We start from the raw sequence: 17,267 nt of genomic DNA, 5'->3' as shown, positions 1-17,267 counted from the left end.
CGGGCACCTCCGCCCTTTTCTGGGCGCTGGGGGCCCAGGGCCGCCCTACGCGTTCCCCGGGCCGCCCTACGCGTTCCCCGGGTTCCCCGCTTGCGAGAAGCCAGGCTAAGGGGGCGGGGCCCGAGGCCGAGGCGCAGGGAGGGCGGGGCGGAGGCGGGGCCGGACCGGACCACTGGGCGTGACAAAGGGGGGACCTAGCGCGACTCGGCGGAGGGGGGAGGTGGGGCCCAGCCCCGGCCCGGCTGGTGGCAGGGCCGGGAGAGTCCGGGCGAGGGGCGGGAACACGGCCCGGGGGCGAGGTTGGGGGTGGGGGGCGTGAAGGGAATGGAGCTCCGCGTGGCCGTCGGACAGGCGGTTCACCTGCGCACCCACTCGGGCACGTCAAGCCTGTCCAAACCCCGAGGCCCCGTTCTGAGATCGCATCACCGTCCATCGGGAGCGCGGGACTCCGGCCTCGTGGTCCTGGGAGTTTCCGCGGAGATCTGGGGGGGTCTCAGTGGAAGTCTCCGTGGGGGTCTTCGCGGGGGGGTGTGGAGTGGAGCTCCAAGAGGGTCTCCGCCTCCGCGCGAGGGGTTTTCGTGTGTTGGTCTCCTGGGGATAATCGCCATGGGGGTGGTCCCAGGGGAGAGGGTCGTGGAGTGGTTTTCGGGGGTCCACGAAGCCGCGGCCCTGCCTGGAGCGGTGGGCTTTCAGGTCGTGGCTGGCTGTCTCGGGGCCCCTGCAGCTGCAGAGTCCCTCGTTAGGGTACAGCCCGGGAGTCTAGCGGCCGACCTGGGACTAGAAAGGCACGTCGCCTGGAAGGCGCTGCAAAAACTGCGGGGAAGGCGGGGAGGCCACTTGAACTCCGCCCCCGACCTCGACCCTCCCGCAGTACCAGCTGTGGAGGCGCCCGGGCGGGGCCTGCCGTAGTCCCGCCCATGAGCGGGTGCGCGTGCGCGGGCGTGTTTGCGGCGGGCAGGTCGTGACCGCGCGGCAGTGCCGTCAGTGAGCGCCGGGCGGGCCGGGGCGCAGCTGCGATCCTAGGTGAGGGCCAGGCCGGGACTAGGGGCTGGGGTGGGGGTCTGGGCTGGCGCCAGTGGGCGCCTCGCGTCGCGGCCGTGGGGCGTTCGAACCCGCAGCTCAGGGTCGCGCCAGGGCATGGATTGCCCCCTGTGGCGTAGTGGGCAGCGCGGTCGCTATCATGACATTTCGAGCGCTGCAGATGCGGACAGAGACAGGCCAGGAGGCGCCATCGCTTTGGCCTTGCTCCCGCGGACTTGCTGGGTATGTGCGGTCTGCTTACCTCTGCAGGCGGAGGCGTGGGGAAGGCCCTCAGGACCCCACAGGTGTCATCGCAGCTCTTGCTACGAACCAGCCTGGCCATAGCAGGAGGTGTCACCAGGGAATTCGGTCTGCAGGGCCGGGGGCTCTGGGTCTGGTAGCCGGGATGGGAGCTGACGGTGCTGAGCTGCTGCTGTTACCAAACTGTTGGGGTTGCGGTGCGGTGTGAGTAGTGGGCGGGGAGCTCGGGGCTCCTGAACATTTGTATAGTGTGGTAGATTCTGCTGCTGGTGACTCTTTCTGAAAGATTGGGGGAGAAGTGGCTGTTTCCTATTCCTGTTTCAGTTTACCTTGTATGTGGAATCTGTCACTCTTTGCTTTCTACTTATTTTTATATTTTTGTGGACTTTTTCACTTAAAACTTTTCTGGAAGTTTGTGAGAGGAAAAGGCAATGGCGAAGTATCAGCGATTGAGGGAACATGAGAAAACCGCACTCTCCACTGTGCCCCGGCTGTTCCGTGCCTTCCAGAAGCAGCACAAGTAGACTGGCTGTCAGCTGCTAGGTGTAGTTATGGCGGTTCTTCCTCCAGTTTCCCTAAAAAGAGCTAAAATAACAGGTTTCTCTAGGTGGCCTCAGAGATGTTCAGGACAATACTTTTTGGTAGTGAGAAACTGGAAAAAAGGTTACTAGGATTTTGGGAAGGTAAGTGATGGCACAGCCCGGAGACAGTCTCTGAAGCCATTAGATTGACAGGTGAATGTGTTATAGTAACATGTTGCTAAAAGGAAAGAAACAAATTACAGGGTATGCTGCTGTCCCCTTCTACAAAAAAAAAGGGAAGCTTATATCTAAGTGAACAGTTGGCACAGCAGTCACCAAAAATAGTGAGAATGCTTAGGGCTGGGTGGGAGGATTGAAAGGTTTTCATTTTTGTGTTTTCATGGCTGTTTGTATTTTCTGAATTTTGTTTATTGACCATGTTTTTCTTTTGATTTTGGAAAAAAATATTTTTACAAACTTTCCACTTACGATTCCCAAAACCTCAGAAGTATAATCCTCATGCAAACAGCCTGTGTTAGGTTATATTTGTCTCCTAATGAAGGATGCGGCGGGATGACAATTTCAGTTGGAAGAGAATACACAAAACTAGAATTTTTATAGGGCGTGAATAAAGAGGAATGCTGAGATAAGACATTAGATTAGATACACAGTTGGCAAATATCCAACATACCATGAAACCATAGTCCTTGGGGTAATCTCTTCTCGAGTCTAGACGTAAAGGATAATTAACTTTGCAAGTTGTGAGATGTTTAGGCCCCAATAAGTGGTAAATAGTGAGTGAATTATTTCTCCTTGGAAGTCAGGTGATTCTGTGGGGACTTTGAAAGCGCTGACTAGCATGGCAAAAAATTTTAAAAGCAACCATTTTTTCCTTTTGACTTTCAGGTTTTGTGTGAATTATTTAGCCAAAGATAGAATGGTTGGTATCTGTTCAAGCAGTTTAGCCCCATTGAACAGGAGGCACTGATGGGGCAGGACAGAGCTGGAGGGTCCTGGTAGTCACCGAGCTCTAGTTCCTGGTTACACTGCAACACTGGAGCTCACATTTTTGTTAATTTGTTTGCATTCAAAATTTTTTTTCAAAATGTATGGTTCAACACAAAAGAACAGATTAAGTCATAGAATCTTCTAAGAGAAAGAATAAGATGAGGTTTGCAGATATTTTCCCAAAGAAAATGAAGTTCTGCGGAGTCAGGACGTAGGGCTTTTGGTTGGTGCTGAGATGGTGGCCTTTCCAGGGGTCACTTCCTTTTTGGCTTTTGTTCCTCAATCACTGGGAGAAAGGGGCTGGAGGGGAAGAGCCTTGAAGGCTTCCAGATTGAAAGGGCCTAGTCTGTGCTGTTCAGTCACCAGTTTTACATGCGGAAGGGGCAGTGACTCTTAGCTGTTCCTCCAACTTAAGGCTTTGGAGGACACAGAGGAGTCCTTAAGTCTGGGCCTTGCCATGAGGCAGGTACACAGCAGTGGAACAGGGCTGACCCCAGCGTCCCCTTTTGCACATTTAAGGTGAGGGGGATATGGTTGAGTCAAGGGGCAGAAACAGAAACAAAAGGAGAACTGGAGCTCTTCCCACTCGGTCTGCACTGCCTCCCAGAATGAGGCCTCGCTGCACTCCTGTGATGCTGCCTGGTGACTCACTGATGCCCCAGGGTGATGCACTGCTCACTGATGCAGCAGGACTCTGCAGGGCTCCAGGAGAGGCTGACTGGCTGCCCAGGCTGGATCTGCAGGGCCCAGACAGTGAGGAATGTGTCTCATTCATGTGTCACTGCCGGGAGGATGCTGACTGGAGCTAACCAGGTTCAGAGACCCATGGTAACAGCCTGGGCTTCTCTGCAGACTCCCTGTGCATGCAGCTGTGTAGAAGCACACACAAACAGCAGGTTTACAGCAAACAGTCAGAGTGGGGGATTGCTGATAGGGTTTGAAGGGGGAAGGCGTTTTCTGTTTTTTATCATCTGTTGCTTCTGTATCTCTAATTGGTACCTATTATCTGACCACCGAAAGGGTCTCAGTTCTGGCTTCCTGCCTCTATTTCAGTGACAGATTTTAACCTGTCTGTAGTTCCTTTTTAGATATGATAATGTCTCCAGAAAGATACTTGGAAAGCTGAAGACCTGGAAGCCATTCTCCTGTAAAGATTAAATAAACTAGTTGAATGGCCTGGGTCCTGGTAGGTGCTTCCTGCTCTGCTATTCTGTACCTGCATGTCTTATTCCTATAGTCAGACGCGGGGGCTCAGTGTGCTTAAAAAAGAAACTCGTTTTCTTAGCTTCTGAATAGCAAAACCAAGTTTGGAACCCACTAAGCCACCTGCTCTGCTGGACCCCGCAGTTCTCAAGTCCAGGAGTCCCTGCACCCTGACCAAACCAAAGACTTCCTGAAGGTCCACTTCCACTCACTGCTTCCCCTGGAGGATTTGCATCATCAGACCTTGGCCAGAACTTTCTAGAGTCAGGGAGACCTCCCTGTTTGAAGGCAAAGGTCCCACAGAAGTTAGCTAGCTGTTAGCTGGCTGTTTTGTCCAGGAGCACATTGAGGCAATCATGGCAGAATGGAGCTTGTAATCAAGACCTCATGACTGACATGGGGAAAAGTATAAGAAGAAATTTTTGAAGAAGCCCATATTTTATGAGTTCATGGTTTTTCACAGGTCAGTGCTTGGCAGTGAGGCCTCCCTTCTTCTCAGCCTGATTGTCTCTAACCCTGGTGATTTGTCTCTTCTCTCAGCATTGGACTGCACTTGAGGTTGATCTGTGCCTGTTGGTGCACGGAGTCAAGAGGTGACTTGCTGCAGATGGAATTCCAGAGCCAATTACACCTGCCAGCCCCTTAATGTTGTGTTAAACTCAGTTCATGCACAGGTTAACTCAGAGTGCATTTGGAGGTGTGTAAGTGCACTGTAGTCTTACCCTACGTGGCGGGAGGCCTGGGCCACAAGGTGTGGATCATGGACAGAGCAGTACTTTGATGTCATCCATGACATCCATCAGAGAGCACACCTGTGTGACCCCACAGCATGCACTAGGGCAGAATGAGACAGGAGCCACGAGACTTTTGGTAAGAAACATAAATACCAATCCAATCTTTTTCCCCATGAAAAAGGGAAAAAGATTCACACAGAGTTAGCCTGTATTAAAGCTAGAATGTCAACAGAGAAGCAGGGAACTAACACTTCTACCATTCTGCTTTTGATTGTATGACCACTGTCAAGAGTATGATAGTTGTCGTGTCATGTGCTTTAGGACTCAGACTCAAGCTTGCCTGAGTGATGTTTGCAGCATCCTTGGCATGTGGTCACAACAACTATTTCAGCTGAATAGTAATTCATGATTTTTCCTGAAGTACCATGATGAACACCTCCTTCGGGGCCCCCACTCTAGATGTGCTCTCAGAGAGTAGAGGGTCCTGTGTACAGCAGCAGACGTCCCCAGTTCCACTTTCTGTTCTGGGTGTGGTTCATGAGGGTCCTCTCCCCTGCCCAGTGCCGTGTTGGAGTGAGCCCCTGCAGACTGGAGATTGCGGGAGAGGGCTAGATGGCTATCTGAAGGCCAAGTTCCTGATGGTGCTTTGTCCGTAACTGATTCCACGGTCTTCAGTCTGTGTGCTGGATTCCTGCCATATAAAAGCAAAGGCCAGGATAGGTAACTTCACAGACTCCTTCCAGTGTTGAGAACTGCAGACTCTGGTTTTTACAGTTTCACAAACAAAATAAGTTCAAACTCAGGTAAACTGAACCACTTGAGAATAATTTAGAATCTGTTCATGTATTCAGCAAGTATTTGAGTGCCTGCCATGAGCTAGGTGTTGAGATAGAGTTTAGTTCAGACCATTGCAAAGTAACAGACCTGAGGACTTGTTTCTTTCCCACTGTTCATAAGGACATCTGAACACAGTGAGCGGCGATACATGATACTAAGACACATACACGAGTGCCTGCGATGCCCCAGACCTTGTTTTCATGTCCTGATGCCTGTCACCTCTTCCTGTGCTCACCACGCTGCTTTCTGTATGAGGGAACAGCCTCGGAGAGGTCCAGAGGATTTGAACCCAGGCAGGCCTCACCTCCTCCCAGCTGTGTGCCGAGGACTGTTCGAAGTGTGGTGCTGCTCACAAGTAGCTGGGCCACACAGAACTCAGAGCGCGAAGGTCATGTTCTTGTCTCAGGTTCTAGAAGTAAAATGTTTTAACAAAGTACATGCCAGTGTTTTACCCTGAGGAGTCTGACTGCTGGGAAAGCCAGGGCCTCGTGTGGAAGCCCCCGGGAAGAGCACAGCACCGTGCGTCCACGCCAGACACCCTCCTTCCTCCTGCTCAAAGTGGTGCCTCCCTGTCCCTTCTGCACCACCAGTGGGGTTATCGTGTTAATGTCTCTTTGTAAATGCAGAAGAATAAGGTACTGAGTTAATTATTAATAATAACAGAATTATTATTAATTGATAACAATTATTATTAATTATGATGATGTTTTTGCATTACTGGGTTAGTCACATATCCAGGCTTCTGTTTAGTTGTCATGAAGTGAATTCTCTTTCTTCCTTCAGATTGAAGACCGACAGATGATGATCCCAGAGACAGCTGCGCCAGCTCCATTGTTTTGGATAAGACACAGTGTAGGGCCCAGAAACCCTGTGTTGGCCCTGTGACTCCTTTAAGACTCAGGACAATGAACCCTGCGAGTGATTGGGCCACATCAGAGAGTATTTTTGACTTGGACTATGCTTCCTGGAAGATCCGTGCGACGCTGGCGGTCGCTGGCTTTATCTTTTACCTGGGTGTCTTTGTGGTCTGTCACCAGCTGTCATCCTCCCTAAATGGCACATACCGTTCTTTGGTGGCCAGAGAGAAGGTGTTCTGGGACCTGGCGGCCACGCGGGCGGTCTTTGGTGTTCAGAGCACAGCCGCAGGCCTGTGGGCTATGCTGGGGGACCCCGTGCTTTATGCCGACAAGGCACAAGGCCAGCAGGGCTGGTGCTGGTTTCACATCACAACTGCAACTGGGTTCTTCTTCTTTGAAAATGTTGCGGTCCACCTGTCCAACTTGTTCTTCTGGACATTTGACTTGTTTCTGGTTGTCCATCATCTCTTTGCCTTTCTTGGGTTTCTTGGCTCTGTCATCAATCTCAGAGCTGGCCACTACCTGGCCATGACCACGCTGCTCTTGGAGATGAGCACCCCCTTCACCTGCGTTTCCTGGATGCTCCTGAAGGTAAATGCTCCCCCGGGCTTCCCATATTTAATTACTGATTAGAATTTTGCTGTGGGCAAAACTCATCAGCAGACTGAGCCACAGCATACACATGCAACAATAAATTCAGTTTGGTTATAGGTTATTCTCTTAATTTTAAATCTTTTAGACTTTTTGCTCCTTTGTGTGTGTGTGTGTGTGTGTGTGAGACAGAGTCTCACTATGTCACCCTGGGTCAAGTGCTGTGGTGTCACAGCTCACAGCAACCTCTAACTCTTGGGCTCAAGTGAGTCTCTTGCCTCAGCCTCTCGAATAGCTGGGACTACAGGCGCCCACCACAACGCCCAGCTATTTTTTGTTGTAGTTGTCATTGTTGTTTAGCAGGCCTGGACTGGGCTTCAACCTGCAGCTTCACTGTATGTGACTGGCGCCTTACTCACTGAGCTACGGACACCGAGCCAGACTTTCTGCTCCTTCAGGAAAGAAAACTCAGTGGATCTCATAGCTCAGTGGGGAATATTTGTAAACCCCAGAAAACATTATTTTTTTTCTTTCTATCAATACTTCAAAAAAAAAATTAAGTAACATATATGTGTGTATACATGTATCTTTTTCTGCTTTTTTATTTTTTAATAAGATTTTACTAGTGATCAAAAGTACTGAGACCTGGCTTTGTTATTTGCTCAGCACTTAGTTCATTTTTGATTTTGAGAGTATTTTCTAAAATGTATGTCTTTTATCTTTGATCTTGATTGTCATTTTGATGTCAAAATGTTTCTCATACACTCTTTTTTAAAGATCTTTGAGCATAGATTCTGCCATATTTTATAACCCATTACATTGTTCATAGACTATTTTATGTGAAACTTCAAATACTGCTACCTTTAACCAGTCATACAAGTGGGTTACATTTTTGAGCTCTTGTGTACAGAATACTGTGGTAGGCTTTAAGAGAAAAAATAAGTACAAAATATCACTTCTGTCTTCAGGGTCTAGTTGGATAGATGGTGTCAATTCATCAAAGTAAATTAACAACATAAGCCATGCAGCCCCTTCATACATGACAAACTTGGAGCCACTGGGTGCCAGGCACTATGCTAGGACCTGGAGCTAAAGAGAGGCTTGTGTTCCTGCTGTCCCACCCTGGGCTGGGCTTGCCTACAGCCAGCAGAGGATGTGTGAGTACAGGGATAGGAACCTGCAGTGTTGTGGCCCCAGGGAGGGGCCTGTATGGACCTGGAGGAGCAGGATGAGGCTCCTCCAGATGTTCAGGCTCAGGCGTCTCCTGCAGTGAGAGAGCAAGAGGAACAGAAAGCAGCTGGCCTGGAGCCCACTGGCACAGACACTCTGAGCCCATGGGCTCCTTCTAGACAAACTTCAGTGCAGGCAGAGCCTCAACATGAATTGTTATGTCTGATGAAGAACAACAGCAATTGCCTTGTTTTAGTATGCAGAGAAGTCCGGGCAGTTTCGTGCTGATTTCTGCCCTTTGTCTCCTACAGGCCGGCTGGTCAGATTCTCCGCTTTGGAAGCTCAACCAGTGGCTGATGATTCACATGTTTCACTGCCGCATGGTACTGATCTACCACATGTGGTGGGTGTGTTTCTGGCACTGGGACGGCCTGGTCAGCAGCCTGTATCTGCCTCACTTTGCAGTCTTCCTTACGGGACTGGCTCTCCTAACACTCATCATTAATCCATATTGGACCCATAAAAAGACCCAGCAACTTCTCAATCCAGTGGATTGGAACTTTGCACAGCCAGAAACAAAGAGCAGTTGGCCAGAAAGGACCAATGGTCAAGTGCTGCAGAAGAAGAGGCCATAGCCATGCGGAGCCAGACGGGTCCCAAGCACCAGTGGATACTGTGGACACTTGGGCCCTACTAGGTTCCGTGAATAATGGTTTGGTAATGGATGAGCTGGTGAATGTTTTGTGTTCTAAGTGAAAATACTAACTTTCTTTCTCATTAGTATTAATGTTGAAGTAGCCACAAAATGTTAAGACCGTGATTCTCCTGATTCACAGATTTTTGCGTAATGATTCCCTGACTGTTCTGATGTATTCTGTGGCTCAGCCGCCTGGGACCAAGGTTCAGGGACAGGCCGTGGTGTCAGGTTTTACAGACTTTCCAGGGGGAGCTTTGTTTGAATACTTGAAGCAGCGACATAGTGGGCTGGATTGGCTCAGCATGGACTTCCCAGTCACATGTTCATGTTCTGTGTGTCTTATTCAGAGTCATGTTCAATTTAGTTGGAGAGAATTGGCCTAAGATAGAAAATAATACGATTTGTTGCCCTTGTCAAAATTCCCCATTTATGAAATTCAAAAACCAGGTGTACAGCAGTGCCATCTAGTGGCAGAAAGTATACAGGCACCTTCCTGGGTCCACTGCTCTCCTGGCTGGGTGAAGGCACCTTGGAGTTTGCCCACCCTGACAGGGTGTGGAGTGGTCCAGGTGAAATCTTGCAAATTATGTGTTTATCACTGAACCTATTTTTAAAATGAGAATTTTTTCATTCATATTGTATTGCTTAATTGACAAAATAAGGTAGATGTTTGGTAATCAGATTTCTAGATTTTAGAACCATTTTTAAATGACTCAATTGCTCATAGGTGCCCAAACTAGACTCTAATTCCTTGGTTGGTGTTTCTCTGTTGATTTCAAAACAAGACAGTGATAACATTTTCCTGTGAGCTGTGGGGTGGACCTGAACCCCTCAGAGCTCAGCTGTAGGCCTTGGGTCCCTAGAATGGCCCCACAGCAGCCTGGTGACAGATCTCAGGGTACATTACTTTACTGTTTTGTGCAGATAAAATTTATATACCAATTTAGCAATTTTACTGACACACACAAATTTTTTTGTCTTGAATATGCTATTTTAAGTCAAAGTTTATTTTATTTTATTTTATTTTTGCAGTTTTGGCCAGGGCCAGGCTTGAACCCACCACCCCCAGTACATGGGACTAGTGCCCTGCTCCTTGAGCCACAGGTGCCGCCCATCAAAGTTTATTTTTTATCAAAAGCACCATCAGAGTGTTTGTGAAAGGCACAAGTTGCTCTTGAAAATCATGTGTGATTGACTTGGTGCCCATCGCACAGTGGTTAAGGCGCCAGCCACATACCCTGAGGCTGGTGGGTTTGAACCTGGCCTGGGCTACCTAAACAACAATGACAACTGCAACCAAAAAATAGCCGGGCATTGTAGCAGGAGCCTGTAGTCCTAGCTACTTGGGAGGCTGAGGCAAGAGAATTGCTTAAGCTGGAGAGTTTGAGGTTGCTGCAAGCTGTGATGCCACAGCACTCTACTGAGGGCAACTTAGTGAGACTCTCAAAAAAAAAGAAAAGAAAATCATGTGTGACATGCTTGTTAGGTATCATGAAACTCTCATAATAGTGTATTTTCATTACTGATGCTTTGATTTTATTGATTATACTTAAGTCAAGGTATACAATAATCTATTTATATCATTTTAAAAAATGATTTTATTCCAAGACGTACATAACAGTGGTGTCCCTACTAAGATGAATGACTGAAAACCCATGCTCTGGCATCTGGCTTTCTCTGTGCGCTATGCCCTTTCCTATGGTCCAGCAGTAGCAGGAATTTTGACTGGGCAGAACGTGAATAAAGTAGCCAGTACTTACAGACCCAAGTGGTGTCAGTTCTTGTCTCTCAGACTCAGGTTACTGTTCATAGCACTATGAATATTTTGTATCTTGGAGATACAAAATGTGCTGATAAATCTTCACATGTTCAAAATTCAGATTAAAATTGGAAGTGTTTAGCCTAATTCTTACCTGAGGTGCACCAGGACTTTGATCTTCATGGGTTCACGTGTTGCATCCTGCGTCTTAACACACCTTTGGACACAGAGATGGGAATGCCGCATGGGCTCACCTGCTGGGTCTCCTGCTGCCCACACACTGGCATTCCCTTCTGACCCAGGACTTCTCATAGGAGCAGGGAGGCAGGTGTCAGGGTGGAAGAATCTGTGAACCCCATGACCTATGCCCCTTCCAGATTGCACCTCACTCTGGGGGGCCCCTGCGGCCATGTGAGTGGTTATGTCTGCAGCCAGGTTGTATCTCACAAGCCAGCATCCAGCTGTGTGTGCTTTCTGTGACTCGTGCACCATGTATTAGGGTAACCTGGGTGAGTTCACACAACAGTCAGGAATTGCAGCATCTCTTGGAAACTGAGACGATGGGAGCATTATTGGCCTTAACCTGCACCTGAGGACAAGTGTCCCAGGGGCAAACAGTTCTGCCTTAGCTGGGAGTCGGGCTCCAGCATGAGGCCCTTGGTATGTTACTTGTCACTGCCCTTTCTCTTTCAGTGGAGACATAGAGCTGTCTGGAAAGTAGCCATTTTTTTTTTTTTGTTAAATCATAGATGTGTACATTAATGTAATCATGGGGTACATGGGGTCTCATGTAGTGTTTTCATATACAATTTGAAATATTTTCATCAAACTGGTTAACTTAGCCTTCATGTCATTTTCCTAGTTATTGTGTTAAGATGTTTATATTCTGCTTTTAGAAAGATTCACTTGTACCCTTGTGAGATAAACCATAGATGTGATCCCTTCAATCACCGTCCCTCCACCCATCCACCTCCTCCCCTTTCCAACCATTTTTAAAACCAGTTTTCATAGTACATGGCTAGATAACTTTCCAGACTACCCTTGTATTTCCTTTCCATGTTTTTTTTTTCAAAATTGGAAAATAAAATGGGCTGAGGTGGTTGAGTGATCCAGGAGCAGTGGGATCGAATGTGTTTTCTCTACACTGGGAAGACTCTGGCCCTGCAGAGAGATCAAAGTAGATGCTGTGGACTCCACTTTACAGTTTGGAGCGGGGGTCCTCAATCTTTTTAAACAGGGGGCCAGCTCACTGTCCCTCAGACCATTGGAGGGCCGGACTGCAGGCCCCAGGACAAGTCTGCTGCTAAGCAGGACAGGCAGCAGTGGCAAAAACACCCAGCAGGCCAGATAAATGCCCTATGCGGGCTGCGTGTGGCCCACGGGCCATACTTTGAGGACGCCTGGTGTGGAGACTTGAGGCTCAGAGGAGGTGTGCCCTGTGGTAGTGACGCAGCCAGTGAGTGGCCACATCTGCATCTGGATGCTACCTCAGATGGCAGAGCTGGGCTCTTAAACATGGCCTTTAGCACAGAAGGCAGTATCTTGGTGCATTTGTGCTGCTGTAAAAAAGTGCCCGAGACTACTTTATAAAGAATGAAAATTTATTTCTCACAGTCCTGGAGACTGAGGAGTCCAAGATGAGATCACTGCCGCTCAGATTGGTCAGGGCTGATGGTGCCTGTTGTGTGCTAGGAGGGGAGTGTTGAGGCCCCACGTGGTGGGGCAGGGGGGATAAGAGGGCCAAGTCCGTTCCTTCCAGCCCAGGTGAGGCACTGATGCTCTTACAGGGGTGGAGGAGGTCACCTCATGCCAGTACCATGGCAGTTAGGACTCCCCACGGATTCCGGGGGGCACACTCACACCGCAGCCTGTCGGACTGTCATGAGCTCCCTGGGGGCAGGGGCTCGTGTCCACTTTGTCCCATGACAGTCCACATCCCTGCTGTTCCGGTTGTGGGCCAACTGCTCAGCACAGGGAGTGTATGCGTGGACAACTGGGACAAGTCTGGCCAGCCAGGCCTGGGCAGGAGATAGCTGCAGACCCAGAAGGCTTCCTAGGGAGCATGTGGGCTGCATACCCACCATGGGGCAGTGGGCAGGGGGGACAAGGCAGGGCTGGACTTCTAGTTCCATCCTTGTGCAGGGGTGCCTGGCAAGGCCAGTAGCTACCAGATGTTCTCAGCAGAGTCCATGAAAACTGGCCCAGCAGAAGGGAGACATCCAGGCTCCTGTTATCTTGCCATAGGGCCTGTCCAGGGCAGCTGATTTTTCCTTCAAACTGGGAGGCAGACATCCGAGGGCCTCTGACAAATTGCTTGGTGGTATACTATTAAGGAAGAATTTCCTGTTAACTATGGCATAAGTGTTGTACCAAGTAAAAATCTCCCTCTTATTCTACTCTATGAACATGCTCACGTCAAATGCAGGGACTCCTGTGGTTCTGTGCTTGTGCGGTTGAACTGCAGAGATGGCCCGCGAGTCAGGCTCCTGGCCCCGTCAGGGAGCATGTCTGGTGTGGGTCTTGGACTCTCCTCTGTGCTCGTCCTCTCTTGGTGGCTGAAGTCATGAGGGCCAGACAGATACCAGGCAGGTGCACGACCCCCGCCCTCACCATGGCTTCAGCAGTGAAGTCAGAATGCTCACTTCCCAGGAGGCGCCATGGGGGGTGCCCTCAGGGTGTTGAGACTCCGCCCAACCACATAGCCCAGGAAGACGGGGCAGGAGCTGCTGTTGTGCCTCAGATCCCCTTCCCTGGAAGCCATGGCCAAAGGCACAGAGATGACAGATTGTACCAGACAGCAGGAAGCTGACCCCTCAAGTCAGCATAGGAGGCTGTCTTGTGGGGGCCTGGCTGCCCGGAGGCTGGGACTGGGTGCAGGGAGCCACCCAGGAGGGTGGAGCCAGGGGCCTGACCAGCTAGCTTTAGTCCCCACTGAGGCCTCTGATTTCAGCTCACGTAGAGGTAAATCAATACCAGTCAGATCCTGACTTTCACAAATGCAAAGTAATGCTTTAGTTCACCTCTGACTTCACCAACTTCCTCTTTTGCTGTAACTTGAATGCAAGAACTTACTCATTCAATATTTATCTTTTAAAATAAGTTTTTCCCCTTTTTAGTACTCAAATGTGCTATGTATATTACTATTTTAGTGACAAAATGCAGTGATGTGAAAAATTTAGAAATCTCTATTTTCCTTTTTCTGATGACTCAATCTAAAGTGCCTGGAACTGACTCGACTTGGGTGTCTGGGCCTGAAAGCCTTTATCCCTCGGAGGGGAAAAGACACCACACCCTTCCTCCTGGGAAGCTGCCAGGCCGCCTGGTTCTGCAGCACACTCTCTCCGCGTGGCAGCCCCACCTGTGAATTCATTTCTTCTCCCCACTGGACCTCCCCTCTGCCCTCACACTGTGCCCTAGGGGCAGTTTCAGTGATGCCCTCCTTTCTCCCTGAAGCCTTGCACTTTCCTACTCCAGCATTCAAGCCGACAACCCCAGACCAGCCAAAAGATGGCAAAAATTAATCCAAAGTTAAATCTTCAGTTATTATCCAGTTATAAAAACATCACATTTTCAGTCTGAAAAGTCTACAGAAAAAGCTTTCATAGTTCCTGTGACTTTCACAATACTCACTGTGTTATTTTTCCAAAATTATACATGAAATAAGAAGTCCCTGTTGGAACATGGCATATTTCAGCTACCATTTCATTTGTTATAAGGAATGGCCAAGCGTATTTGGCCAACCCCAGAGATGTTGTTTTTACACAAAATAAACACAGAGCACAGACTGTTAGCACTGTAGGAACTGTGCGTGCAGACAGGCAAAGCTCAGAGAGGCCGCAGCTGTCAGAGCAGGTGCCTGTTGCTCAGTTTCAGTAGTTCGTGATTATCTCAAATATAAAGCAGGTAGTCACTTACATAAATCTCAGGAAACATTTCATTCACTTAAGTTTTTTTTTTTTAACGTTTTTATCTTGGAGCTCATTGTGCGACTGGAACTAAGCAGCGGGAATCAGCTTATCTTTTGCCAGCTCAGTTTTCTGTCTTCCTGGCCTCCTGGGTGTCCCCAGGTCACATCTCTGGCCTCTGAGGGTTTGTGTGGAGACTGCAAACAGAAAGCTCTGCGCCCCTTCCTGGCTCCTTTTTGCCTAAACTGCAGTTCCTACAGGTACGAATGCACCTGCGCCTGTTATGGGTCGGGGGTTGCTGGGGGTCCGTCCAAGCAGCTTCTGGGGTCCTTTTCTAAAACCCCTGTTGTTGGTTTTGATCACTTCTTTGGTTTCTAATGCAACAGGATGTTCCTTCCCTGGCAGGAGGAAGTGGAGGCTGCCAGACCCTACCTGGAGCTTTACAGCATCAGTGTCCTGCTGTGTCCACCGAGCCCCACTTCACAGGAAGCAGCCCCCCAGAAAGCCGGTAGCTATCTTTAATTGGGTTTTCAGCAACGTTTTCTAGTTTTCTTTAGATACGCAGATATAGATACAGGTTTTGTATACTGGTTTGTTTCATTGCTACGTTGTTTATTCTTGATATTGTAAATGGGCTTTTTTCTTCTATTGTATTTGGGTATTATAATATTTTTGTATATGAAGGTTGTTGTTTTCTGTAGGTTAATTTTATATCCTCCTAATTGCTGAATTATTTTTATTTTTTTTGAGTTAGTTTTGTCATTGATTATCTAGACTTTCTAAGTATAAAACCATTTTGTCATCTGTATATTGAGATACTTTTTCTTCTTCTTTGCCAGTCATTTAACCTGTAATTTTTTTTTTTTTTTTTTTGTCTAATCACATTGGCTAATACCTAGTACAATGTTAAATAGTAGCAGAGTTGATGGATAAATGCCACGTGAATGCTTCAGTATTTCCCCTTTGAGTAACATGCTGCTTTACTATGGGGCACTTCCCTGTCAGGGATCTGTGCCTACAGATTCTCTAAAGTCCTGTTATTAAGAATGAGTATTGGACCTTGCCAAAGGGTTTCTCCATCCCGCCCTGAGCATCTCATCTGTAGAGGTAATTTTGTGATTTTTCATTTTATGCGTTTTAAAATTATGAATTTTACTTACCAATTTCCCAATACTGAACCACCCTTGCATTTCTCTAGAATTCTCACTTGGTTGTTGACTAATGTTTCTTAATGTGTTGTGAGAGTCTATTTGCTAATACTTTACTTTGAAATTTTATATCAGTATTCCTAATGATTTTGGTCTCACATTTTCTTTTGTATGTGTGTGCTATCTGTATCAGTTTTAAGTGTGTTATACTTGCTTGGTAAAAACAAAAATCTATTGTCTGAAATAATTTATTTAGTTTTAAAGCTATCGTTAAAGTTTGCTAGAACTCCCTTGTGAAATCGTCTGGGCTTGGTGCTGATTTTGTTGAGTAGTTCTCTGACAGTTTTTCCTATTTCTTTTATAGGAATTGGTCCTTTTAACCTTTCTACCTTTCTGGAATTGGATCAATTTTGATACATATTTTTCCTAGAAAATTATCCATGTCATGTAGGTTTTGAAATCTATTTACAAAAGTTCTCAAGAAATTTCTTAAGTGACTCAAAATAGCAATTTCAAATTTAAAAATTTTAAAAAGAACTTTTGAGGTTACTATGCACATATCACATACAATTAATTGGTAATAAGTTCTTTCCTGTCTTTCTTAGTCCCGGTCTGCCAACGTATTCTGATCGATGATATTGTGCTTAAAATGCAAAATGTAGTAGTATCAGGGCATGGACAAGGTCAGGGGCCTCACACTGCCCTCAACAGCTGCTTTTAGCTGATTTCTCTTTTCAAAGGAGAATTTAACAGTTTCTTTTTTAATGCTCAGATGCAGAGTGGAGCGAACAACTTGTCGTGTGAGAGCTTAATGACATCAACCTCTGAGGTGAGAACAGTCTTATAACATATGATAGATGCAAATCAAACATCAAAACTGCAGTGAGAGCCCATCTCATGTAAGTAGATTGGTGCAAAAAAAAAAAAAAAAAAAAAACAAACCCAGAAAGGAAAAGAAGTGTTGACAATTATGTGGAAAATTAGAAGCCTTGTGCATCGTTAGTGGGAATGTGAAACGGTGCAGCCACTGTGGAGAGCAGTTCTCAAAAAATTAGAAATGAAATTACCACACGATGCAGCAATCCTACTTCCAAGCATGTACCTGCAAAAGCTAAGAGCAGGGACACATGTTTACAGCAGCGGAGAGGTGGAAGCAACCCAATGTCCATCAGGAGGAGAGATGAACAAATGGATGAGCAGAAACCCCCCGGTGGAGTCGGTCCAGCCTGACACAGGAAGGAAGTTCTGGCACAGAGTATGACCTGGATGTACCTTGAGGACATTGTACTCAGTGAAATGAGCCAGTCATCGAGGAACAGATGTTGCCAGAAGTCCCCAGAGCAGTCACTCCGTGGAGACCAGGAGGAGAGTGGGGTCGCCAGGGGCTGGGGAGGGAAGCACGGTTTCATGGGGACAGAGTCCCAGTTCAGGAAGAGGAGAATGTCCTGGGGATGGATGGATGGTGTGGGGTTGTCTGCACAGCACGGTACACGTGCCCACGCCGCTGAACTGCGGGGTGTGGGGTTGTCTGCACAGCACTGTACACGTGCCCACGC

General features: G+C 47.8%; 1 protein-coding gene across 1 annotated transcript; it reads left to right on the top strand.

Annotated features, from left to right (window-relative positions):
- The first annotated feature begins 989 nt into the window (after window positions 1-989).
- On the top strand, window positions 990-9,907 carry CLN8 (CLN8, transmembrane ER and ERGIC protein). Its single transcript, XM_003797280.3, has 3 exons — window positions 990-1,023; window positions 6,368-7,032; window positions 8,514-9,907. Exons 2-3 carry the CDS (start codon window positions 6,490-6,492, stop codon window positions 8,835-8,837), a joined length of 867 nt encoding a protein of 288 aa, XP_003797328.1. The 5' UTR covers window positions 990-1,023; window positions 6,368-6,489; the 3' UTR covers window positions 8,838-9,907.
- The last annotated feature ends 7,360 nt before the right edge of the window (window positions 9,908-17,267 follow it).

The sequence above is a fragment of the Otolemur garnettii genome, unplaced genomic scaffold (assembly GCF_000181295.1).
Source record: "Otolemur garnettii isolate 467f Iridium unplaced genomic scaffold, OtoGar3 scaffold00114, whole genome shotgun sequence".
NCBI lineage: Eukaryota > Metazoa > Chordata > Mammalia > Primates > Galagidae > Otolemur > Otolemur garnettii.
Note: the sequence above shows the minus strand (reverse complement) of the source record. Positions and strands in the feature narration are given on the sequence as shown.

What these genes read in the sequence shown, in the direction of transcription:
- CLN8 (XM_003797280.3), top strand. Translation starts at nt 6,490, where the DNA reads ATGAACCCTGCGAGTGATTGGGCCACATCAGAGAGTATTTTTGACTTG. An exon ending in TTTCCTGGATGCTCCTGAAG is followed by an intron (nt 7,033 to 8,513) that starts GTAAATGCTCCC and finishes TGTCTCCTACAG; the next exon opens with GCCGGCTGGTCAGATTCTCC.